This window comes from Cololabis saira, chromosome 10 (genome assembly GCF_033807715.1).
Source record: "Cololabis saira isolate AMF1-May2022 chromosome 10, fColSai1.1, whole genome shotgun sequence".
Lineage (NCBI taxonomy): Eukaryota > Metazoa > Chordata > Actinopteri > Beloniformes > Belonidae > Cololabis > Cololabis saira.
Window position 1 is genome coordinate 42414703 of NC_084596.1, and position 27090 is coordinate 42441792.

The 27090-nt window shown below is 41.7% G+C and overlaps 2 protein-coding genes across 3 annotated transcripts in view; one reads left to right on the plus strand and one right to left on the minus strand.

The window, feature by feature from the left end:
* Positions 1-869, plus strand: part of LOC133452261 (importin-13-like) — a 40138-nt gene extending 39269 nt beyond the window's left edge. Inside the window, exon 19 of the mRNA XM_061731482.1 lies at positions 473-869. Within this exon, the coding sequence (XP_061587466.1) occupies positions 473-566 (94 nt within the window). The 3' untranslated portion in view covers positions 567-869. The remainder of the gene's footprint in view (positions 1-472) is intronic.
* On the minus strand, positions 722-26701 carry fzr1b (fizzy/cell division cycle 20 related 1b). Of its 2 annotated transcripts, XM_061732954.1 has the most exons (14): positions 26524-26700; positions 25995-26150; positions 20791-20892; positions 20603-20666; positions 19679-19806; positions 18636-18718; positions 18341-18524; positions 16186-16251; positions 15997-16099; positions 13900-14081; positions 12317-12550; positions 8783-8887; positions 4639-4731; positions 722-1354 (listed from the first exon to the last, which is right to left on the minus strand). In XM_061732954.1, exons 2-14 carry the CDS (start codon positions 26070-26072, stop codon positions 1313-1315), a joined length of 1464 nt encoding a protein of 487 aa, XP_061588938.1. In that variant the 5' UTR covers positions 26073-26150; positions 26524-26700; the 3' UTR covers positions 722-1312. The 2 variants fall into 2 exon arrangements, with proteins under 2 accessions (XP_061588938.1, XP_061588939.1); XM_061732955.1 differs by lacking the exon at positions 12317-12550 and having other exon boundaries at positions 26524-26701.
* Positions 26702-27090: the final 389 nt, after the last annotated feature.

Genomic DNA, 27090 nt, shown 5'->3' on the forward strand with positions numbered 1-27090 from the left:
CATGAATCCGTCAGAGTCTCTTTCTCTGATTTCCTCCTCCTGACTCAGACGTCTGACTCCAACCCCCCGACCAATCGGTGGCCTGTAGTGTGATGATGTCAGATACAGCCGACTCAGCAGCTTAGAACCTCGGCAGAATAGTTACAGAAAAGTATCTACTCGGCACGTTAGACCCCTAGTGGGAAAGAACCAAACCGGGGCGAGTCGAGTCGAGCTGAGTAGGTGCTAGTGTAAAAGCGCCATAAATAAATGCTCTATACGGCTGGTTTTATGTGGAAAGGGTTTTCATGACAAACTGGCTCATCATTTCATTTTTCTTACGTTATTAAAACTGGTTTTCGTTCTGAGAGGCCGACAGCAGCTAATGCAGGTGGAGCATGAATGAGCACTGAGAGCAGGGTGTTAACAGCCTCACTTTAAGTGAGGCTCAGGCTCACAAGATAAAGCTTTCATCCCCGTTTCTTTCTCCCAGGGAACAAAGCAACAAGCGTCGCGTCAGGGAGGCGGTGCTGGAGTTCTCCCTGCTCTGCCGAGGCCTGCAGGGCTCCGGGTTCTCCCAGTACTAGTGGGAGCTGCTGCTACACAGCTGCATCAGCCTTTTTCCTGGTCAGCAAGATGAGGAAACTCCTGCAGCTAAACCACCTGACTCTGGGCACTGAACAACTTTTTCTTTTTTTTCATTCAATTATTGATGTAAGAAACTGACGACGACACACGTGTGGACCGTTTTTAGGATATCTGGGTGTCCATCCAGCAGGTTTTTAATCAAGCGCCTGTCCCTTTTCAATCAGCGCCATGAATATACATCAACTAACAGAACACCAATAAAACACCTTTTCTTGCAGATGCGCAATCAACTGTGTTGGGTTTATTTTTCCTTTCTGTTGCATCATGCCGTTTCTGTTAACACATTATCAAAATATAGAAACCGCCCCTTCTCAAATCTGGCTTTGTCTTCTCTCTGTTACAAAGGAGCGCCTTTTTAAAAATGTTCCATCTTTACATAATTATAGCTTAGAACTCTTGTACATATGCACTTCTGCTAATATATAATAAAACAACTGAATCACCTGCACAACAGAAAGAAGAACAAGACAAGTTTTTGAAGCAGATAATGTGTTTTGTTTCTCTGAAATGGGTGCCAGTGCTGTGAAGGATGGCAGTTGTCCGGGGCAGTTTGGACTGCAATCCTCCGATGAAAAAGGTTTTAAGAAATACTGTGGGAGTGGAGGCTGGTGCTCGGCCCACCGGGGTGTGCAGGAAAGTCTGAGAGTCTGTCAGGCTCTTGCTGAAGCCGTCCTGACCCCGGCTGTTATCGGATCCTCGTGAAGAGGTTCAGCACCGACTTTGATTCCTGGGAAGAGAAGGGTCAGAAATGGGAAATCAGTTTAATTAATCCCCAAACGTATGTACAGTAATCCCTCGCTTAGGGCTGGGCGATTTTGGACAAAAATAAAATCCCGATTTTTTTCTCTGAAAACCCGATTTTCGATTTCTTTGGTAAAACTACAAAAGACAATGGAATAAATTGTTTCAAATATTTTATCTTTATTTTTAAAGAAAAATAGCAAACAAATGTCCCTATTGGGAATGAAGTGCAATTGAAAGATACTGTAAATCCTCCTTGAGTTTAGTAAAGTGACAACATTTACAATTTTCTTGACCAAACAAAGATGACTAGACGAGCTCTGCCTGTAATGCAGCCAGCTGCAAAAAAGGATTTTCCTTTTTTTAACATCGTCTTGATTAATAAATCCGATTTAGATTTAAAATCAATTAATCGCACAGCCCTACCCTCGCTATAACGCGGTTCACCTTTCACGTCTCGCTGCTTCATGGATTTGCATTGTGCATCGTGTTCCTGCGTTCTGATTCTGACTAAATAAGCTGCGTCTGAAATCCCAAACTTCCACCCTAACGAGTAGCTGAAACAGTATGTGAGATTTTTTAGTGCGTCCGGAACATTAGTACGTACTCAATAATATGTACTATCCATACTCATTCTGGAGAATTAGTATGGATTGATGGACACTAGCTGAGCAGAAACTTCCCACAATGCAATGCAGCGGTGTTTGGTTGCTAAGTGATACGTATATGTCATAAGCAGAGGTGTCAAGTAACTAAGTACAAATACTTTGCTACCTTACTTAAGTAGAAGTTTTGGTTATCTATACTTCACTGGAGTAATTATTTTTCAGACGACTTTTTACTTTTACTCCTTACATTTTCACGCAATTATCTGTACTTTTTACTCCTTACATTTTAAAAACAGCCTCGTTACTCTATTTAATTTCGGCCTTTAAAAAAAACTATCCAGTTAAATTGCTCCATCCGGATAGAGTGAATTTGGTTGTGGTTGTTTCAGATGTTCTTGTCCAGTTTTGTTCTTACATCCGTTCCCTCAGATTCCTGCAACTAAACTTGGATGTACATTCCAATAAAGGTTAGGATAAATGATAACATGCCTCTGAAGTTTGACTTTTTGCACCATTACAATACTTATAGGCAACTAGTCATCATATCTCCTGCTCTCTGAAACACATGTTAATGATCAATAGTACACATATATGGTTCTTTAATATATTTGCATTATACTAAGATACATTCGTTTTCAATGGCTTTTTTCCCCCTTACTTTACTTTTACCTTTATACTTTAAGTAGTTTTGAAACCAGTACTTTTATACTTTTACTTGAGTAAAAAACTTGAGTTGATACTTCAACTTCTACAGGAGTATTTTTAAACTCTAGTATCTATACTTCTACCTGAGTAATGGATGTGAATACTGAAGACACCTCTGGTCATAAGTATAATAATATTATTATATAATATTAATATTATAATATTGGTATATAATAATATTATATAATGTCATCTTGTTTGGGCCAGGATAAATGGGAAAGAGCGGAGCGGTGCTGCTACTGCTGCTGTGACAGGAGTTGTTACCATGGTAACAACCCCCCCTCCCAACGGCAGGGGGTGTCTCTGAGTAGTACGTCCCAATTACTGCACACTACTGATATTTACTCAAAAGTGTGCCAAACTTAAGTATACTTTTTGAGTATATACTGTTTAGTATGGCATTTCGGACGCACCGATTCTCCGAGTCTCCCCGCTTCTTCACCTCCTGTGTCAATAACGTTGGTTGCTTAGCAACAAGCTGAGAACGGCCAATGAGCTTCAGCAGCAGCTCAAGAACGGGAACTTTGATGAATCGTTCATTACAGTCTCAGATATAATCCATGGTGGCATGTCGGTTTATAAGAATCTTTCTGCCCAGAAGAAAAAAGAGCGACAACAACGACACATAACTATGTTCTTCTCTGGAAAAAACACACCTGCAGCGCGGCTTTAGGAGAAAAAGACGCTACAGAGTCAGGATGCAGCAGCATCAGAAGAGCAGTGAAATACACACCAGTCACAATCTGTCCTACTGTACTTATTGTATTTTTTTTCATAATAATTTTTCATTTTCTCCCGTTCAAATCCAATTACTCGGGTCGTTGTGGGGTGGGGCTGATCTCCACAATTTGAGGTTTCTCCACAATTTGAAGCCTTGTATAATAATAGAGGGAATGAGCATGACGTCACAGATGCGACTTCACAGCGGGTTACGCCCACTGAGTGTCAGAAAGACTGAGTGTCAGAAAGACTGAGTGTCAGAAAGACTGAGTGGCAGAAAGACTGAGTGGCAGAAAGACTGAGTGTCAGCGTAAACTTTCAGTTTGAGCAACTGGAAAACATCTATCGATTTAGCAAGAAATCAAAGTCATCGTTTTACAGACTGACGAAAAATAAGCTTAAAAGACAAATGGATCGCTGCAATTCCCAGAAACAACTGGATTCCAGACACCGAAACGTGGATTTGCGGTTCCCATTTTGTATCAGGTATTGTTGGATTTTTGGGTAGCTAACGTTAAACGGTCAAATCATAAAGTTCGGTGTCCTCATCACTTTAATTTCTACAACAAATCCTGCCTTGAAGTCGGACCAAGCGTCAAGACTTTTGTAAGCCTTCAAGCTTTGCTTCGTGTATTTCCCCGGCGTAGAAATTAAGTACATATAAATATCAGGAAACTGGATTGGTGGCCAAATATTAATGTCCATGGACCACTGGTTCTTGGTAACTGTACCAAATATTAATGTCCATGGACCACTGGTTCTTGGTAACTGTACCAAATATTAATGTCCATGGACCACTGGTTCTTGGTAACTGTACCAAATATTAATGTCCATGGACCACTGGTTCTTGGTAACTGTACCAAATATTAATGTCCATGGACCACTGGTTCTTGGTAACTGTACGGGTCACTGTCAAGTCCAACTGACGCTAATTTAAGCCCATAATCAGCTGTTATCCCGTCTTCTCCACTAGTTGCAGATGTTTTTGCTGATGTTTTACCACTCAGTGAGGGTAAGGGGGCTGGTCCAGTGGGGAAGTGACGTCAATGCAAACCCTCTATTGTAAAAAAAAAAAAGGTTGCTACTTTGCGGAATTCACCTATCACTTCGGAATTCTTTTTGGAACATAACCCCCGCAAAAAACCAGGGATTACTGTATACAGAATTAACTGCAAAATGCATGGGACAACAAAAGCAACAGATGTGTAACGGATGTGTAGATGAGAGTTTACCGTACCTTGGTGCAGCGCGTCTTGCTGAAGACGTTCCAGAAACGTAGTGTCTCGTCCCCGGCTCCCGTTACGATGGCTTCTCCGTCCGGGGACACGGCCTGAGCAGGGAACATGTGCACACTGAGACTCTGGGAAACACTCACCATTACTGGAGATACTGTATCTGTTCCACATTAAGACCTACGAGTATCAGGGCCAGGCAGGAGAAAAATAAAAATATTTTAGAGTATATTATTTTTTTTTCATTATGCACTTCGAGAAAAAAGTCAAAATGTTGAGAAAAAAGTCGAAATGTCGAGAATAATGTTGAAATACAATTTCGAGAAAAAAGTCGAAATGTTGAGGAAAAAAGGCAAAATTTCGACTTTATGCTTTAAATTGTATTTCAACATTAATCTCGACATAACGACTTTTTTTCTCGACATTTCAACGTTTTTCTCGAAGTGCACAATAAAAAAAAATGTTCCCCTCTCAAATATCTTTCTCCTGCCTGGCCCTGATACTCCGTAAAGACCACATCCACACCAGCGCATTTTTATGTGAAACTTATAAGGCATCCACACATCTTGGACCCGAGAAAGAGGAAAACTTTCTGACCCACCGAAATTCACATCTCGGGATTGTAAACTCAGTCATTTATGTGTAAAAGTGGAAAAAAACAAAATCATTTGGCGACAGTGATGTATTTCACAAATTAACCTTCTGATATTCTGGGTCATAATCCCTCTCTGATCGATGACCATCACCTAAAAGATAACACACAGATGTGTAAACCAGAACAAAGGACTTTGTTCATGTTAAAATGTCAGAATAAGTTCCAGCTGTCATGACAACGGTGAGGATAAAACTAACCAGAGCTACAGGGGAGATCGTGGCACAGGCGACTCAGATGCTCAAGAGAGTAATGACAGAAGATACATACAACCCACTTAATCCCCGCCTCCTATTGGGGGATGTAAATCATAAAAACTGCAAAAGCTCCTCTGTGCGCTATAATAACGAGAAGCTGGACTTTGTTGGTCTTGGTTTCAGATGTTTTACAGTCATCACTAGGGCTGGGGATCGATTAAATGTCAAGAATCGATTCCGATTCCTATTCTTAAGATTCAGAATCGATTATCAAGATTTGATTTGATCCGATTCGATTCCCATATTGATTTGAGTTAGTGTTATTAAAACTGTTTTTTAGCTGTTGCATGAATTATATGACTGTAGTTCTGCAACACATTAATACTAGTATTATATTGAGATTCAACAGCAAGTATTGGCAGTTAATGATGCTGTAAGGACCAATCAGCTCCCAGAATGCTGATAGAACTGCTTTCAGAAACATCGTGGGTCAGAATTACCAAACAGATCCAGGGAGGAAACAGAGGTGCAGCCCTGGATCTGTTTGATACGAATGAATCGTTTCCCACCTTCCGTTTGAATGATTTCTATTTTTGGTCTATTTCGGTAAAATTTTGCTTTTTACCATTTTATGCAAATGTAACCACAAGACAGCATATTAAGTACTGAAATATAGACAATTTAAGCAACTATAACTACAACGTATTTAAATGCAAAAAATGGCACCAGTTATTCTTGTGTCCAACAAAACATTCCTTTTTTGGGCATAAACAAAAAAATACCAAAAGTTGTAATGATGAAAAAAAAAAAATCGATCTTCAGACATACGAATCGATTTTTAGGAATTAATATTAGAATCGATTTAGAATCGGAAAATTGATTTTTTCAACACAGGCCTAGTCATCTGTATTTGATAACGCTGCATTCTGAAGTGCCAACTTTCACAGAAGGAAAGACATGATTAGATCAATGCAGACATCATGTTCAGCTGCCTTCTGTTTCTTTGTGCATGTCCAGTGAGCATGCATGCATGGCTGCATGGCTGCATGCATGCATGCATGCATGCACGGCTGCGTGCACGGCTGCATGCACGGCTACATGCACGGCTGCATGCACGGCTGCATGATGCAGATTTACGGCAGTGTAACGTGGGGGGAGGGGACTCCTGACACGCTGCTGACACGCTGGTGTGGATGTGGGTCGATGGCGTTATGAGATTATGGTTTGAAATGAATGGGACGTGGGTCAAGTGGTGACTTTTTAATACGAAAGGCTTTACGTTGGACCTGCAGCACATTTCCTAGCGGGGCTTAACGGCTCCAGCTGCTTCCATATGGTCCAACTGGCTGTTTCTGCCAGTCTTTAGGGAAATGATACCAATCTATTTCCATCAAGAGCAATTCAAGAGTGAGTTGCTGAATCCATTATAGTCCTGAGATGTCTTGAATTCCTCACTAATACAATTTTACTAAGCTTTCTTCATTATTTGAAAGCTTATTCAATATAATAAAATATATAACGTTAAGGGATGCACTGGTACCAATAATAGCTGGGGTTTTTTTTTCCTTCATCAGTAAATGCATCAAATCCACAGCATTGAGGGCAGTAAATGCATCATCTTAAGAGCTTAAATGGTCAGAAATCTGAATGTTCTTCAATCACTGTGCATGTTGTAGAGGTTTTTCATTTTGAGTACAAATTAGAAAAGAAGGCTGTTTTTACAACCTTTAAAACTGAATACAACCATCATAGGAACTGTAACACACAGATCACACAGCCTGCAGCTTCCACTGTAAGCATTTGGTTCAGTTAAATTCATAGTTCAAAGGACAAAAATCAGATTTGACCCAGACTAGTCTTGACAGGGAAGAAATGATAAAGTGGCAAAGAAGATGCAATGGGTTCATCTTTTTCCTCCAGCTTTTCTGAAGGAAACCTTTTGACTTAAGCACATGGATGAGCCACACAACACATGTTGGTCATGTGGTCGATAGGTCTGGGGATCAATTCAAATGTCAAGAATGGATTCCGATTCTTAAGATTCAGAATCAATTATCACCATTTGATTCGATCAGATTCGATTCGATATTGATTTGGGTTAGTGTTATTAAAAATGTTTTTTGAGCTGTTGCCTGAGTTTTGCATATGACATGAAATAATAATTTGTGAAATAACTAAGAAATAAATATCCATTTAAAACGCAAAAAAAGAAAGAAATTGCAAAGAAACAGCTCATGCAGTAAACAAATCATTTTATCTTGACTAATTTATTCTGTCACCAGACACACAGCTGGACATGAAGCACCGGGCATTTTTCAGGAGTGTCATGACAAACGATAACAGAGAAACCAAACAAGCCATAGCAAATATAGATAATATGAACTTCATTGAACTAATATAACATTTAGAAATTTAAGCTGAAATATCCAGCATTTTCTCTAAAGAAAAGTTCATTTGGTTCAGGAGTTTTAAAAACCAGCGCCAACACCATGTTCATTGTTTGATAGTTTCACACCACGCACATGTGTGAATTAAATGACGTGACTACTGGGTAGGGCTGGGCGATATGGACCAAAAGTCATATCTCGATATTTTCTAGCTGAATGGCGATACTCGATATATATCGATATTTTTTCTGTGACATAATTGGGGTTTCCCCAAAGCATTATAGCATAGCATCTCTGTTAGCATCTCTGTTAGCTTCATTTTTTCTGAGGCAAACCCTTAAAAAAAGTCAGTTTTAAGTCAAAGCCTCGTGCCAAATGTCACACAGGTACATTTATTAACAGAGGTCGGCACAATATCAAAATGTATAAAACAAATTAAATAAAAATAAACTGCCTGCATATATAGAATAAAAATGCTTCTTGAATATAATAAAACAAATATCCCTTTCCTGCATAACAATTAAATTAAAATACACTGTGCAATTAATACCATGTAGACAGTAACAGGCAGACTTTTCCACTGAGGAACATTTGTGCAAATCTCAAATAAAACATTCAATTTGTCACAAAATAAGCTATATCAAAATCCTAAAAAAAAATGTTTTTTTAATAATCGATATAAACGATATCGTCTCGTACCATATCGCGTTTGAAAATATATCGATATATATTAAAATCTCGATATATCGCCCGGCCCTACTACTGGGATTAAAGTTCACCGGGCGAAAATGTAATGATAAAAAAAAAAAAAAATCAATCTTTAGACATACTAATCGATTAATATGAGAATCGATTTAGAACCGGAAAATCGACTTTTTCAACACAGGCCTAGTGGTCCCCGCCCTGAACTCACCAGATACAAGACTCGGTAGGAGTGTCCCGTCAGCTTGGCCACCTGGGTGAGGGATGGATACTTCCACACCAGGATCTGGTTCTGAGAGTAGCCGTGGGTGCTCACCTGGACACACAACACACACGCTTTAGAGAAGGACAAACGAGCAGCACCAACTTCAGGAGATTACTAGACTGAAAAAACACTAGGAACAAGTAGAAACCTTTAAGGTAGTCATCGATAACCAAATCAGCCGCCGTGGCAACAGAACAGACATAGCACCCAAGTATGTGTCGATACGGGGAGTATATGTTTCATATGCTGGTAACAGATGAAAAGGACCATCTCATCCGTTATCAGCAACCAGTCTGAATGCCGGGTTCTGTGATGGTGTGACATTCTGTCAGGGACCTTGGAAAAGCTCTTTTACACTCTGCTGGTGGTGGTATTACACAGGAAGTGAACTGAGCCGTTACAGCAACACACTGCAAAAACACAAAATCTTACCAGGAATATTTGTCTTATTTCTAGTTAAGGTCTGGAGGCTGATGCACACCTAAAAAAGACTTGGTGAAACAGGTGCGTAGGAGTAGGTAGGAGTGAATCAAGGAAAAAAAAGGGGGTCTCCCGCACACTGTAAGGTCAAGTGCAAAAAACTTTAATAGGGTAAACAAAAAAGCAACGTTTCGGTCCACAGGACCTTTCTCAAGCAGAGATTTTTAAAAAGAAAGAACATTTCAGGTACATATAGATGGGACAGCCAATCACCGGCTGGGTCAGTGGGGGGTCGCAAGAGGACCTGCAGCTGTAGACCACTAGTGGTGATTGTATTGCAGCTCCGCCCAGGGGTTGTACCTGTAAAATTAATCTCACCTCTGTCAAGACAGGAACACTCACAAGTGTATATTAACACAATAGCGGACAAATAAAGAGTAGAAAAAGTAAAGATACAATGCATGTACTGTACCAAGGGAAATAGCCTTGATTATTTTAAAAACTTACAATAACAGTGCATGGAAAGGAGGATCATAGTCATCGTAAGACCATGCCGGTCATAAAGTTACAGTACATATGTTGATACGGTTTTAAACACAAAAAACCTCACTGTGCATGGATGAAAGAAAGTAGTCATAGTAAGTCCAAAACCGTATCAACATATGTACTGTAACTTTATGACCGGCATGGTCTTACGATGACTATGATCCTCCTTTCCATGCACTGTTATTGTAAGTTTTTAAAATAATCAAGGCTATTTCCCTTGGTACAGTACATGCATTGTATCTTTACTTTTTCTACTCTTTATTTGTCCGCTATTGTGTTAATATACACTTGTGAGTGTTCCTGTCTTGACAGAGGTGAGATTAATTTTACAGGTACAACCCCTGGGCGGAGCTGCAATACAATCACCACTAGTGGTCTACAGCTGCAGGTCCTCTTGCGACCCCCCACTGACCCAGCCGGTGATTGGCTGTCCCATCTATATGTACCTGAAATGTTCTTTCTTTTTAAAAATCTCTGCTTGAGAAAGGTCCTGTGGACCGAAACGTTGCTTTTTTGTTTACCCTATTAAAGTTTTTTGCACTTGACCTTACAGTGTGCGGGAGACCCCCTTTTTTTTCTTATTTCTAGTTAAAATGTCTCATTTTTAGTCAAAAAATCTCATTACACTTAAAACAAGAGTCATTACCAGAAAAATAACTTGTTGTTTGACAATTTTCACCTGTTTCAAGTAAATTTTCACTTAAAATAAGTAGAAAAATCTGCCAGTGGGACAAGATTTATCTTCTCATTACAAGCAAAAAAATCTTGTTCCACTGGAAGATTTTTCTACTTATTTTAAGTGAAAATCTACTTGAAACAGGTGAAAATTGTAGTTATTTCCAGTGATGAGTCTTGTTTTAAGTGTAATGAGATTTTTTTGACTAAAAATGAGACATTTTAACTAGAAATAAGACAAAGACTGTGTTTACATGCAGTCAATAACCCTTTTAAAACCCGAATATTGGCAATAACCCGAATTTGCGCGGTCATGTAAACACTAATAACCCCTTTGAATAACCTGAATTTGCTCATATTCGGGTTTTTAAAAACCCGAATATGAGCTTTTAATGAGTAATTTTTTTTGACTAAAAATTAGACATTTTAACTAGAAATAAGATAAATATTCTTAAGATTTTGAGTTTTTGCAGCGCATATGCTGACTTATGTATATGTGTGTGTGTTTATATATTTAATAGGGCTGTCAGTTTAGCGCATGAGTGGCAAAATGCGTAAGCATTTTAAATTTGGCCCATTGAGGGACCCGTAGGTCACTTGGCAGGTCACCTCCCACCTGCTGTTAGTCAAACTAACAAAGCAGTGACAGACCTGGACGACTCAGGGGAGCCACTCAGCAAATCTTTGCTAGGTTTATGTATAAAAAGAAAGAAGACGGGACTATCAACAAGAACACAGTGATTTGTACATTTTGTAAAAAATAATTTTCCCATCACCGGAGCTGCTTCAGCCTGAATTATCATTTAAACATGTCCAGACAAGTTCCACTGTAAACGTTACAGCTACTAACTACTGCTAGCGTGAGCTCACTTCACCAACACACGCTTGCAGAATCTGGGAAACAAATGAGCAAAGCCACGACAGAAAATCTGACAAACTCAATTGCAGAGTGGGTTGCTGCTGATTGCAGCCGATTTCAATCGTGGAAGACGATCAAGGAGGAATGGTGGAGACCAAACCGTATTAAAACCACTCTCCCAGGACAACGTGCACAGATGCACGACCAACTGAACAGGAAGATGTTTTTTCTTTTGAATTTCATTTATGAAACACACTTCACCAATAAAAATGTGGATTTCAAATCTTCTCTTCTTAGTGTATTCAACTGATTAGTCATTTTGTAATGACTTACAATTCAAATTCTTTATTTGGGGACCTTTAGCAGATATGAGATTAAAATGTGATTAATTTGATTAATTCATTATAAATCCTGTAATTAATTAGATTCATTTTTTTAATTGCCTGACAGCACTAATATTTAAGGACATGTATGTGCATGTACATATTTTACTTTTTTTATGCCTGTCCGTGAAGCATGCCGTACTTGTTCAACTGATCCTGGAGAAAAGTTGCAATGTCCAGCAGATCAGAATGGGCTTGGTGCCTGCGCAAAGTCGACAAACTAATAACAATACCATCTATAAAACTTAAAGACAAGAGTATCTCCCAATGTTTCAAACCAAAAGCGAAATAAAACTGGATTAAACTGGACGGTCAGAACATTTTTGGAGTTTGCTTCCATGAAATCCAGCTCTCAAGTGAATGACAGCTTCTTGCAAGTTGTGAGGTAACTGGTTAATTCAGAAAAACAGAGCAGATTTTTTTTTTAATTAAAACTTTTCTCGAGATTCTGAGATAATTATCTCGTTCATTCAAAAAAACAGAGCAGATTTCTTTTCTCCAGTGAATGCAATACGCTTCTGTACTGCCACATGCTGTTCTTGGTTTATCTCATCTACAGGGGGGACTAGCACCAGACACCAACGCGGGTCTCCTCACCAGCTCGTTGGCGTGTTTGGACCAGGCCAGGTTGCACACTTGGGAGCCGGTGTCTGTGCTCTGCAGCGCTTGACCCGTCAGCGTGTTCCAGAAGCGCAGGCAGCGGTCGGCGGTGCCCCCCCCCGACGCCAGCAGCCCGTGCTGGTGCGGGGACCAGGCGATGGCCTTCACTGCAGCCAGGTGGTCGCTGTACTGCTGCACGGGCAGCAGGCTGGAGCTGTTCCACACCAGCAGCTGCACACAAGGACAGGACTAGTTTCAATTCAATTCAATATGAGCCCCGAGCAATTATTACATAAACATAACATGAACTAAGTAACTAAAACTCAGACTATCAGGATAGGTCGGCCGTAAGAACAGCTAAAATCTGACTCTTACTGTTGCTTGATCCTCGATTAAATCCCCATATAACCCCACATTTCTTCTTTGCTTTTTGCTTGAAAGCCAAATTGGAAAACAGAAAACTGGTATTTTTCTCTAAAACTGAAAAAGGAAATAAGGCTGGCTGTTTTTGTAGGAGAAGATACTGATATTTCAAACTGTGTGTTGGTTACTTTAATGTCCCTCAACAGCGTAGGATTTTAGAACACCAACACAGCACCTAGTGCCGTACTGTGGCGTATCACTCCGCCCAATCTAAAACAGACTAATCACTACAGATAAACTGACTAGTGTCATTATAGTCCCTGATTTACATCTGAATATAAAGAATATATTTATAAAATAATGAACCCTGAATTACCAAAATAACCTCAACAAAAATAAATCTCCTCTTACACTTATAAGGTGAGCATGAATCAATCTGTTTTATGATGTAAAATTGTATCTATTTATTAACTTTTATTTATTTATTTAATTTTAGTTGTTACATTTCTGGAAAAGAAAAAAGTCAAATCATACATGAGAGAAACTATTCAGTTTGTGGCTAAATATTTGTACTTGTATGAAACTGAAGATCATAATGCAAACCTGACATTTACTTTTAGTTCAGTTTGTGGAAAATGGTTGGCCTGGCTTTCTCTTTAAAACTTAAACAGTTATAAAGCATTACAAACTGTAACAATAGGGCAAACGCACAGCATTGTTTTGTATTTTGTGTCTTTCAAATAAAAGACCATTTTTTCCAGTCATATGTTCCTCATTCAAGGTTGTTAAAAAAATACTGCTATAATATTGTATTGTGACCTCAATATCGTGTATCGTACCGTATCGTGAGATTAGTGTATCATTACACCCCTAATATATATTTATATATACATATAATTGAGTATTATATCACTATATTGAATAGTTATAAAAGTAGGGGTGTTTGGTTATGTGTGTTTTATAAGTAGGTTTATTGAAACTCTTGTTATATGTAAGAATGTATGTAAGATTGTATGTAGGACTGGATAAGTGTTTACTTCAATCCTACTCCGTTTTGAACATGTTGGTGGATGAGGTCTGGTGGATGAAGTATTTATTAGTACTTTATTTTTTTAAAACTTTTTTTGTATTCTTTTTTTTTTTTTAACAAGCATGTTTGAAATAAAAAAAAATCTTCAAATATCTGGAAGAAATGGGAGCCTTGCTTGCTGCGTCACCTTGTTGTCGTTGCCCCCGGAGGCGAGGTGCTGGTGGTCAGGTGACCATTTGAGGCCGCACACTTCCTGCCTGTGACCCTGCAGCCTCCGCTCAGCCGACGGCGGCGTCCTGATGTCCCGCTGCAGGATCACTCTGTCCCGACTCCCAGACGACAACTGCTCCCCGTTCCACGCCAGAGCACCTGTGGTGCAAAATATAGAGGGGGGGGGGTTCTCATGTTTCACTGCGGCCACCAAAAATCCACTTTGGCATTTGTTGTAATAAGAGCATACAATAAGCGATTATAACCCTCGGTTCTGATTAGGGTTGCCAGCTCCCTGAAAAATAAATACGGGACACCTCATCAACCTTTCCTGGTGTGGTGAATTTTTTAGCCCCTTTTTTTGTGAGTGAAACGATTTTTTATCTATTTGACTCGAACCTGAATTGAATTAGATGCATATTTTTGAATGCCATGAACACATGGAAAACAAATTATTATCCAGCAATTCACTTCAATACAAAATAACAATATGAACTGAATAAAATAAGTATCTTTCTTGAACAGAAACCTGTCCTGCTTAAAGGAGCTTGAGGCAGGATTTATGAAAAAAATCCATATACGTTTTAAGTTTTCTAGTAATAATGTCAGATGAAGCGTTCCAAACCAAAAAGAATGAGCCCTCTAGTGTATCTCTCCGTTGCCTTGAACAGGCTGTGTGCTGCAAAATGTGCTGCAATTGTGGGACCGAATTTCCCGCGCTGTCCTGCGGATGTGACGTCACATGACGCTGCATGCGCGTTCTCCCCGTTCTCCCGTGCCGGCTTCACTGTTGGCTGCAGTACCCCCGACGGCCGTCGTGGTGAAGGGCGGCGCTAGAGAGTCTCATTTCTTAAAGGAGCCTCATGCTCCTTTAATTTAAAACTGTATAAATTCTTATAAAACAATAGAAAGAAAGCATTCTATTCTGAAATAGTGCACATTTTTTTGTGCAATAACAAAAGTGCAAACAGAAGTCTGTAGAAAACATATTTGTGCCTCAAAGGCCATGACTGTAGCTACAGTTGTAGTAAAACAGAAAACAATAACTTATGAACTCAACAGCTCAATGCCATTTTCCATTGGCATTTTATGACTATTTTCTTACTCTCACAGTAATACGGGACAAAGTGCGTCCCTTTTCAGCTCAATACGGGAGGTAGGGCTGGGCGATATATCGAGATTTTAATATATATCGATATATTTTCAAACGCGATATGGTACGAGACAATATCGTTTATATCGATTATTAAAAAAAAAATTATTATTTATTTATTTATTTTTTACGATTTTGATATAGCTTATTTTGTGACAAATTGACTTAAATGTTTTATTTGAGATTTGCACAAATGTTTTGTCATTTGCACAACTGTCAACCTCAGTGGAAAAGTCTGCCTGTTACTGTCTACATTGTATTAATTACACAGTGTATTTTAATTTAATTGTTATGCAGGAAAGGGATATTTGTTTTATTTTATTCAAGAAGCATTTTTATTCTATATATGCAGGCAGTTTATTTTTATTTCATTAGTTTTATACATTTTGATATTGTGCAGACCTCTATTAATAAATGTACCTGTGTGACATTTGGCACGAGGCTTTGTATTAAAACTGACTGTTTTTTAAGGGTTTGCCTCAGAAAAAAATGAAGCTAACAGAGATGCTATGCTATAATGCTTTGGGGGAAACCCCAATTATGTCACAGAAGAAATATCGATATATATCGAGTATCGCCATTTAGCTAGAAAATATCGAGATATAACTTTTGGTCCATATCGCCCAGCCCTAACGGGAGGCGTACTTTAGTTTATAAAGACGGGACGATTCCGTTTGTCAAGGGAACCCTACTTCTGATCAGTGGGGCATTGTATATCAGCTCAGAGGAATCAGTCAGTTTGAGAGAAAAAAACTAGATGTTTAGATGTTTGCTGCACCAGCGTTGATGAGCAGACAGAGGCAGCACCAGCTGAGCCTCAGCTGCAGGGCTGGAAGGTGTGGGGGATTCATGATAAGGGCCGTCTCAGACACACGTTGAAGCATTTTTAAGTCATTTCCATGAGAGCCGACCAGGACCTACCGACCCGGGCCGAGTGGCCCTCCAGACTGGTCAGCTTCCTCCCTCCCGCTGCATCCCAGATCTGAACGTAGCCCTTGTGGGTCCCGACAGCGACCAGACTGCCCTGTCGGGACGAGAACATTTACAGCGGTCATTGTGGTCGTGACTTCTTTAATCTCAGTCTGGCCCACTAATCTCTGACAGCCTCACCCTCTCATTCCAGCAGACTGATGTCACCGAGTCTCCATCCACTGAAAGATCACACAACCTTGTCACCTGTTATGACAGATGCAAGGTTAAAAATAAGCACTTCAAGCAGGCTACGGATCAGACACTTTCCTCCTCGTGTGAAAGACAACGTCTAGCAGCTGTGAATAATGGCACTTTTCCACTAGTACCTACTCAGCTCTACTCATCCCAATTTGGCCTGGTTTCTTTTCCATAATAATCCAGCTCCTGGATCAGAAGTAGGAGGTTGGAGTGAAGCTGCTGTGACGTATTTGATTGTGTGATCTAAACGGAGAAGACAACAACACTAAAGATGTAGAACCTGGAGGAGATGATAGATGTGCTGCTGGGTCTCTGGCTTGTGTTCCACATCAAGTTAAAAAAAATGAGAGTGAGAGAAGCTTCAAGTGGCGACTAGGCCTGTGTTGAAAAAAATCGATTTCCCAATTCTAAATCAATTCTCATATTAATTCCTAAAAATTGATTCATATGTCTTTTTTTGGGGGGGGGGGGATTTTTTTTAATTTTCTTTTATTTATTTATGTATTTTTTTTTTTCATCATTACATTACAACTTTTGGTATTTTTTTGTTTATCCCCAAAAAAGGAATGTTTTGTTGGACACCAGAATAACTGGTGCCATGTTTTTGCCTTTAAATATGTTTAAAGGTATGAAAACATTAAAGTGTGCAGTTATAATTGCATAAATTGTCTATATTTCATTACTTTATACACTGTCTTGGGGTTACATTTGCAAAAAAATGCTAAAAACCAAATTCTCAAAAATTAAAAACCAAAATAGACTGAAAATGGAACAAATAAAAACGGAATGTGGGAAAAAATAAAACCAATTCATCCGTCTCTGTTTCCTCCCTGGATCTGTTTGGTAATTCTGACCCACGATGTTTCTGAAAGCAGTTCTACCAGCATTCTGGTCTGATTGGTCCTTACAGCATCATTAGCTGCAATACTTGCTGTTGAATCTCAATATAATACTAGTATTAATATGTTGCAGAACTACAGTCATATAATTCATGCAACAGCTCAAAGAACTGTTTTAATAACACTAACCCAAATCAATATCGGAATCGAATCGGATCGAATCAAATCTTGATAATCGATTCTGAATCTTAAGAATCGGAATCGAATCGATTCTTGAGATTTGAATCAATCCCCAGCCCTAGTGGCGACGCTTTTTAATTTTTTTTTGTTTCTCTGTGCTGCTGAAAAGTCAGCTGGAGCCGTGAGCAGCTATGAAGAGACAGAGCTCCTGGTAGATCTGGTCGTTCCTTATCTCCGTCTAGATCCCTTTTTAATTCTCTCCTCAGCACCAGCTTTATGAACATCTGACCCTCAGAGTTGGATCATGAAACAGACTTTTGCTGCCATTGTCTGTCGAATAAAGCCTGAATTATGGTTCTGCGTTAAACCAACGCTGAGCCTACGCCGTTGCCGTGACGCCGTTGCCGTGACGCCGTTGTGAACCTTCGGACTTCTCCGTCACGCCATTTAGCCACGGTGCAGTACCCCCCAGAGCACTAGTTGATACTTTTGTTTAGCTTTCGGTTTTTCCGGTCACAGTGAATCAAAGAGATAAGGACAACTATTGTGCAAAAAACCCAAGACAACCCAAAAAAAAAAAAAATCACACACACATGAAGAAAAGAGCGCTGAAAGTTCACTACTGCTTCACAAACCGGAACAGGAAATGCGTTGCTACCAAGAAAACCAATCCCAGACGCTTAGTTACATTTTTTGGGAGGTGCACATCAGGCTACAGCGTAGGCTACGGAGAGACTCCCGCGTAGCCACGTGTAGGTTTAACGCAGAACCATAATTCAGCCTTAAAATGAACAAGACGCCGCCATCAGAGTCTCTTTCTCTGATTTCCTCCTCCTGACTCAGATGTCTGACTCCAACCCCCCGACCAATCGGTGGTCTGTAGTGTGATGATGTCAGATACAGCCGACTCAGCAGCTTAGAACCTCAGCAGAATAGATACAGAAAAGTATCTACTCGGCACGTTAGACCCCTAGTGGGAAAGAACCAAACCGAGTGGAGGCGAGCCGAGTCGGGCTGAGTGGGTACTAGTGGAAAAGCTCCACAAACGATCCCGGAGGGGTGATGTGAGGCCTGACCTGGCTGGTGCAGGCACTCCACAGGTACACGCAGGCCCCCAGGCCCACGCTCAGCAGGTTACCCGCCGACCAGTCCACCAGGTTGAGGTAGAAGTCATCCTGCAGCTCCGGAGCATCCAGCACCTTGAAGGGGATCTTGGAGATCTTCCGTGCTGGTTTTCGAGGAGAGCGAAGCAGCTTGTGACTATGGAAACGATACAGAAAAAAACCCACACACAAAGACACAGAGACAACGTAAAGGACCTGAACAGCTTGAGTGTCTGCTCAGCCCGTGGGACATTTGATGGTTTAATACCTCTTGTTGCTAAGTGGAGAAAGGGAGTATGGTGAGACTTCATTGTCGCTATCAGAAGGCACTCTCTTTGTGTGGACAGCATACTGGAGAATGAACACATGAAGCAGAAACATAGTTCAAACTGTGCTCAGGAAAAGTCAGACTGATCTCGATTGCTAGTAAAATATATTTTTTTACTTATTTTTTTTTACTTATTTACTTATTTCTTTTTTAAAAGATTTTATTCAGTGATTAAGATTCATCACCAGCTTAAAGGCAGGGCAAGTTTATTTGTACAGCTCAACTCAACACAAGGTAATTCAAAGTGCTTTACATCAACATTAAAAGCGGCAAGACACAATTAAACAGTAAATAACAAATAAAATTAAATAAAATGATGAGAAAAGAGGTAAAATAATAAATAATAAATAAATAAATAAATAAATAAATAAATAAATAAATAAATAAATAAATAAAAGCACAAGTTGTTAAAAAGTAAGGGCAGTAGAGTACCACAGGAACATCTCATTCTTACAATGGTAAGAATTACTATACGGTCAAAACGTACAAAGACCGGGTCAAATACAGGATTACAAAAGTAATCTGTAACAATTTGCACGGTGAATTAAACCAATTTGACAATTCTATGCCACAATCCCTGTTTCCAGGTCTTATTTCACACAAATGACGAGAATTACGTTTCTATACGGTCAAAACGTACAAAGACTGGGTCAAATACAGTATTACAAAAGTATTTAAGATAAGATAAGATAAAGATAAGATAAGTTTTCATTCATTAGTTTAGAATCGTGACAGCTGTGGGTTAGGTTTTGCATACTGTCAAACAAAACTATTTAAATGAGAGATTTAAATGGTCTGAGGCAGTTTTTATATCACCATGTTGGTTCCAAAATATCATGTCAGTTTCACTGAAGTTCAAGGAGCTTCATCAGCTGTGTGTGTGTGTGTGTGTGTGTGTGTGTGTGTGTGTGTGTGTGTGTGTGTGTGTGTGTGTGTGTGTGTGTGTGTGTGTGTGTGTGTGTGTGTGCGTGTGTGTTTCGTACCCTAAAAAGGCTGTGAGAGTCTGGAGCCAGGGCTGCGTGCCGCCGGTCATCAGTGTGGGGGTCTGGCACCGCGTCTATTCCTGCCCCCAGCAACTCGTTCCTCAGCAGGGCAGCATAAGCAACGGCATCTGGGGGGAAGAGGATGCGAAAACACAGATGTGAAGTAGGGCTGGGCGATATATCGAGATTTTAAAATATTTCGATATATTTTCAAACGCGATATGGTACGAGACAATATCGTTTATATCCATTTAAAAAAAATAATAATAATAATTTTTTTTATGATTTTGATATAGTTTATTTTGTGACAAATTGACTTGAATGTTTTATTTGAGATTTGCACAAATGTTTTGTTATTTGCACAACTGTCAACCTCAGTGGAAAAGTCTGCCTGTTACTGTCTACATTGTATTAATTGCACAGTGTATTTTTATTTAATTGTTATGCAGGAAAGGGATATTTGTTTTATTTTATTCAAAAAGCATTTTTATTCTATATATGTAGGCAATTTATTTTTATTTCATTTGTTTTATACATTTTGATATTGTGCAGACCTCTGTTAATAAAGGAACCTGTGTGACATTTGGCACGAGGCTTTGTATTAAAACTGAAAAACTAAAAAAAATTATGCTAACAGAGATGCTATGCTATAATGCTTTGGGGGAAACCCCAATTATGGCACAGAAAAAATATCGATATATATCGAGTATCGCCATTTAGCTAGAAAATATCGAAATAGGACTTTTGGTCCATATCGCCCAGCCCTAATGTGACGGCGACCTTTTCTCATGTGTGTACCATCAACTTCTCTTTAATGTTCTTATTAGGTCAACACTCTCCACCTCTGGGATCACAGAGATAACTAGGATCTAAGACATAAACCCTGCTCAGGATTGGAATTAGAGAAGTGGGGGGGGTTTGGACCTTTGCTTGAATCCGAACTGGCATCCTTCGCTTTGTGGTTGTGAGTGGGAGAGCGGCAGTTCTCCTGTTAAGGGAAGAAAAAACAAGACAGGATGAGCCTGCGGTGGCCGGAGCTTGGGCTGCTCGAGGTCTCGGGTTTCTCTGGTCTGGACCAGCACACCGAGTCCGGGACCAACTACACTGCTCACATTGGCGTAGTGGAAGTTGATGCTCCAGTTGCTGCCGGCGCGGGTGGGAATGAAGCGATCCCCGGACTTGACGCTGACGGGACTGCAGAGCGGCCTCACGCCCTGGGGGGGGCAAACAAGCCGGTGGGTTAGGATGGGTTGGTGATTGCGGCGCCCCTGAGAGGAACCAATAGAGGGAATGCACATGACGTCACAGATGCAAATTCACAGCGGGTTACACCCACTGAGTGTCAGAAAGACTGAGGGCCTGATTTACTAAAGGTTTGCGTGTGTAAAAACCTGTGCAAACTTGACAGCACCCGCAAACCAAGGTGCAAGCTGATCTACTAACAGCGTGCAAAGAATAGCGTGCGCAAAATAACACACGCAATTCAGTTAGTACTTTTGCCCTGATGAATAATCAATATGGGGCGTACCCGGCAGAACGCGCTAAATACTGGGAGGGGAAGATGCAAATATGTCCATTTACCACGCGCAATGAGATTTACCAAGCCTGAAAGTTTTTGCGGGGATTGTGATTGCGTCTGTATTTAATACGTTCGAAAGGAAGGTGCTAATCTGCACAGCATTACTATTGTGGTGAGGATTCTCCACATGCAAAAGGAGAAATATTTTATTTGAATGTTAAATCGAGTATTATTCAGCAAAAGGTTGCCACAGGAGGCACATTCATTTTTTTTATTTGTAATAATAAATAAAACACGTGTTTTCATGGAGAAAAAAGTGTTTCTTTATGTGCGCCAATGACGTGATCTACTAGTTTGCATTATTCGTTTTGGAATACTCAATTTAGATATATACTGCATGGGATTTGGACTCAGAATAATGGCTATAATTGCCACGGCATGCCACGGTCAGCTGGAGACAATTGTCTCCAGCTGACCGGAGCATCAAGACTGGAGAGATGATTAAAAATGATGTCCGAGCTGTCATGTTAGTCTATGTCCAACATAACACTGAAAAGCTTGTCTGATTACGCTTTTAGTTGTCATCCATCCATTCAATACACGTAACTGACATTGATGTATTCACAGTGATTCATTATCAGCTGTAAATACTTGTGTACAGCCATTATTCTGAGTCCAAATCCCATGCAGTATATATCTAAATTGAGTATTGCAAAACAAATAATGCAAACTACAGATCACGTCATTGGCACCCCTGAATACAGCTTTGCCACCGAGGTGGCAGGGCGCTCTCTGCTCTGTGCGCTCTGTGCGCTCTGTGCGCTCTGAATTTGGGCACACCATAGGTCTGGGTAATGTACTCGCAAATATCCAGTGTAACAGTCTTTGTGAGGAAATATCTATTCTTTGTCTTTGCCACCTCCAAAACAGACAAACAGTTGTTGCGTCTCTCTCATGGAAGGTGCGCTCCTAAACCCGAATCACGCAAACCCGAAGCGCATGATGAGATGAGGTCTCTCCTCCTCCTCCATTTGCACAAATTGATTAAACCAAAACAAACTAAGCAAACGTAATAGTAATTACATTTGTGGGAAATCGCGTGTTACGTTTGTAGTAGGCAGCGACTATTACGTTTGTGGGAAATGTATTACATTTGCAGGATTATTACATTAAAAACTGCATATTTTTATTACGTTTGTGGTTTATTACGTTTGCGGGCATTATTACATTGGCGGGCGTTACAAGCCTGCTTACTGTGTTGTCTTCCATAATATTTGTAAATATATATAATATAAACTCCTAAGTATGTGTTTGTGTGAGTGTGTATATATAAATATATTGAAGTGTCAGTGTGTTGTTTTTTTTCTTGGTCTACTTATCATTGAATATACGGGGGGGTGCTTTTCACAGCAGGGGTGCTGAATACGGCACAACAATTTGCCTCTTCCACTAATATCTCTAACTCCAACTCGTCAAATTTCATTTTGCGCTTGTGACTTGTGACTGTGCTTTCCATCCAGACTCTCCATGGCGCAAAGTTTGCGCTCGCAAACCGTAAGACACGCAACACCTCATTTAAATACTGCTGTTTGCACCTGTTATCAATTGCGCACGCAATCTTAGTTGATCACCCGCAAACCACGCAACAACAGCACGCGCAAACTTTTTCAGTGCACACGCAATTTAGTACTCTTTATTTAGGATCTTAGTAAATCGGGCCCTGAGTGTCAGAAAGACTGAGTGTCAGAAAGACTGAGTGGCAGCGTAAACTTTCAGTTTGAGCAACTGGAAAACATCTAAAATGGGAAAGAGCTGTTGTGCGATCGACTGTACTGTACTTTACAGACTGCCGAAAAATAAGCTAAAGAGACAAATGGATCGCTGCAATTCACAGAAACAACTGGATTCCAGGAACCGAAAAATGGATTTGCGGTTCCCATTTTGTATCAGGTAATGTTGGATTTTTGGGTAGCTAACGTTAAACAGTCAAATCATAAAGTTCGGTGTCCTCACCACTTCATTTCTACAACAAATCCTGCCTTGAAGTCGGACCAAGCGTCAAGACTTTTATATGCCTTCAAGCCTTGCTTCGTGTATTTCCCCGGCGTAGAAATTAAGTACACACAAATATCAGAAACTGTACGGGTCACTGTCAAGTCCAACTGCCTTTAATTTAAGCCGATAATCGGCTGTTATTCCGTCTTCTCCACTAGTTGCAGCCGTTTTTGCCACTCAGTGAGAGTAAGGTGGTGTGGTCCTGTGGGAAAGTGACGTCAATGCATACCCTCTATACGCTTCTCCCTCCTTCGCTCATTAGCGCTCCAGAGATTGGTAAAGGTAGTGTTGCATTCTCCATCGTACATCCAGTTTGAGATCCGTATGCACTAAAGTACTTTGTTGGTGGCGTATGGTGTGGTATCTCTGAGTGAGTTTCAGAGCTTTTGTCTTGAGATGTTCTGTGTGGTGTATTAGGATCACTGGGTATCCCTTATGAGTGTAGTCGGATTATGGATGATCTGGTGTCTTCGTATGTGGCTAGTGGGTGCATTTTGAGAGGGGAGTTGTTGAGGGGGGGGGGGGTTGGAAGGTGGATGAGAGTTAAGGCTGAATTATGGTTCTGTGTTAAATTAACGGAGAGCCTACGCCGTAGGGTACGCGGCTACGCGGGAGTCGCTTTGTAGCCTACGCCGTAGCCTGACGTGCACCTCCCAAAAAATGTAACTACGGGTCGAGGCGACGCAGACCAAGAGGGCTGGGATTGGTTTGCTTGGTAGCAACGCATTTGCAGTTCCGGTTCGTGAAGCAGACGTGAACTTTCAGCGCTCTTTTCTTCGGAAAAGCCGGAAGCTAAACAAAGTATCAACTAGCGCTGTGGGGGGTTTGCACCGTGGCGAAATGGAGTAACAGAGAAGTCAGAACAGTTCACGACAGTGTCACGGCAACGGCGTAGGCTCTGCGTTGGTTTAAAGCGATATTTTAAATAGTTTGATTCAGCCCCATCTCAAACTGCACGACTAGATCGCTGAGTTCAAAAGTTCACAGCCCACGATTTATGGTCTCACAATGTACGACCCGATGCTCTGATGCTCCGTCTGCTCACACTATATGTTCATCCTCACGTTAGACTTCTGTTACTGGAACTGCAACGTCAAAAAGAAGTGGAAGTGGAGGAACCCCGAAGTGGGAGACACCGAAGATGCTCAGCAAAAACAAACGTTCTGCATTAAGCCTGAATTATGGTTCTGCGTTAAATCGGCGGCGTAACCGTACGGTGCGTGTGCCGCGTACCCTACGCCGTAGGCTCTGCGTTGGTGTAACGCGGGACCATAAATCAGCCTTTAGCAATTTGTGGTGCGGTGATAAATGAAAACAGATTAGACAACGTTGTGATTGGACAAGGAATTGGCTGGGCAGACGTGGGAAATACGGCCTTTTTTTCCTGCTATTAAAACATGATGTGAATTTGCAACACTTTAAACTACAAATAATAGTTTTTTGATGTGAGATCAGAGATTGCGCATGCTCTCTGTGAAAGGATGAGGCCAATTGGGTCGTAGTTGTTTCAACTGTGTGATTCCTAAACGAGGAGCGACCAGGATTTCAAACTAGTTTGATTTTCTTGCGAGCACACGATCCGTGATCGGGAGCTCGACGTGAGGTGTTAATCTCTCGTCGTGAGGTGTTAAGCCTGAGTTTCGGTTCTGCGTCAAAACAACGCCTTGCCTACGGCGTGTGCTACGCGTCGACGTGTACCACGCGCTGTCACTGACGCCGTCACTGACCTGCACCTCCCAAAAATTGTAACTACGCGTCGAGGCGACGCAGACCAACGCAGACCGAGAGGGCTGTGATTGGTTCACTTGGTAGCAACACATTTCCGGTTTGAAGCAGTCGTGAACTTTCAGCGCTCTTTTCTTCGTGTATGTGTGATTTTTTTTGTTTTGGTTTTTTGCACAATAGTTGTCCTTATCTCTTTGATTCACTGTGACCGGAAAAAGTCGGCTAAACCATTCAGAAAAAGATCCCGAATTAGCGGTCACGGGGGGTACTGCACCACGGAGAAGTCTGAACGGTTCACGACGGCGTCACGGCGACGGCGTAGGCACTGCGTCGATTTGACGCAGAACCATAACTCAGCCTTTACTCTCTTGTTGTTACCCCACGTATACTGCACGAGGCACGACCAACGATTGGGTCGAAATCCGGCCCGATCCAAAAAATAGTCGCACGGCTGGAAAATCGGTTCAAAACGAGTCGACAATCGCACAGTGTATGCCCAGCTTTAAACAGAACCTTAAATCAGACTTGGGGTCAGGGTTAAGGGTTAGGTTTAAGGGTCAGGGTTAGGGTTAAGGGTTAGGTTTAAGGGTCAGGGTTAGGGTTGGGGGGGATAGAGGTTATGGTTAGGATTAGGGCTATGGTTTAGGGGTTAGGGTTAAGGGTTAGGTTTAAGGGTTAGGGTTGGGGGGGATAGAGGTTATAGTTAGGATATAATTAGGATTAGGACTGATACTGAGGGGTATCAGGAACCATGCCGAGTGTCTGTCTCCACCTTGCTGGGCCGGGCCTCCATGGGCAGGTTCTGGTGGTTGTGATGTATTTATGAGTGCAGGTGAGGTATGGTGGCCCTAGGGTTAGGGTTAGGGGGGGGGGGGGTTAGGGGTTGGGGTTAGGGTTAGGGGTTTAGGGTTGGGGTTAGGGGTTTAGGGTTGGGGGTTAGGGTTAGGGTTAGGGTTAGGGGTTAGGGCGGGTGATTCCTGAGGGGGATCAGGGAACATGCCGAGTGTCCGTCTCCACCTTGCCGGGCCGGGCCTCCGTGGGCAGGTTCTGGTGGTTGATCTGCCTCAGCAGCCGTCTCTCGTACTCCTGGTCCATGTCTGCAGGGCCGGCGGGCAGCGAGGCCCCTGCTGCCCCCCCCCCACCGAGCCCCTTATCCGCACAGGAGCCCCATCTCTGCAGACACACAGGCTCATGTCACACAGCAGCACAGCACACATGTCAGGTCCACATATACACATATACCCCCCCCCCCCCCAGCCCGCTCTCAGCCCCCCAGGCTCGTGTTTACATCTGCGGGCTTTAACCCGCAGGTTTGTCGCGGCGCGCTCGCGCGGCGGCCGGGGGCGCGCCGTTGTCATGGCAGCGCGCTGGCGGACACCAGCGCTCCTAAGGCTGATTTATGGTTCCGCGTTACACCGACGCAGAGCCTACGGCGTAGGGTACGGGGCGATGTGCGTCGCCGCGTACCCTACGCCGTCGTTTTAACGCAGGACCATAATTCAGGCTTAACCCCCGCCGCCGCGGCGGCTCTAACCGCGGCTCTTACCAGCGGCCCCCGTCACCAGCTCCACCGACATCTTCGGCTCGAAAAAGAGGACGACTGCAGCGGCGAGACGGTCGTCCCTCCCTTCCCCTCGCGGCGTCGCGGTCCCCCGGACGCCAGCACGGCTCCCCCGCTGGTGTTTATGTTCGCAGCAAAGATGGCGACCCGGTCAGCTGGAGCAGCAGTTGTTTGGCTGGATCTGCTGCTGCTGCTGCTGCTGCTGAGGATCAGCACCATGGGAAACAGCGACGCCTGCCGGTGTACTGCCAAAAAGTGATTGCCTGCCAGAATCTGATTTCTTCTGATTTGTGGCCGCGGGAGCGCGCACAGCAGCCCGTTGAACGATAGCGCTAAAACGTCATGTTTTCAGATTATGAAGCTCAAGAATGAGATAAAGTCCTATTTAGGCAGAAACAACTTTTCATTAACTGTATTTCGCCTTCAGTCAATTCTTGGCAGGTGAAAATGCCTATTTTGTGTTGTAATGGTCCTTTAAAAGAGTTAAAAGCAATCCTGTGAGCTCTAGTATTTATATTATGAAGCTCAAGAATGAGATCAAATCATATTTAG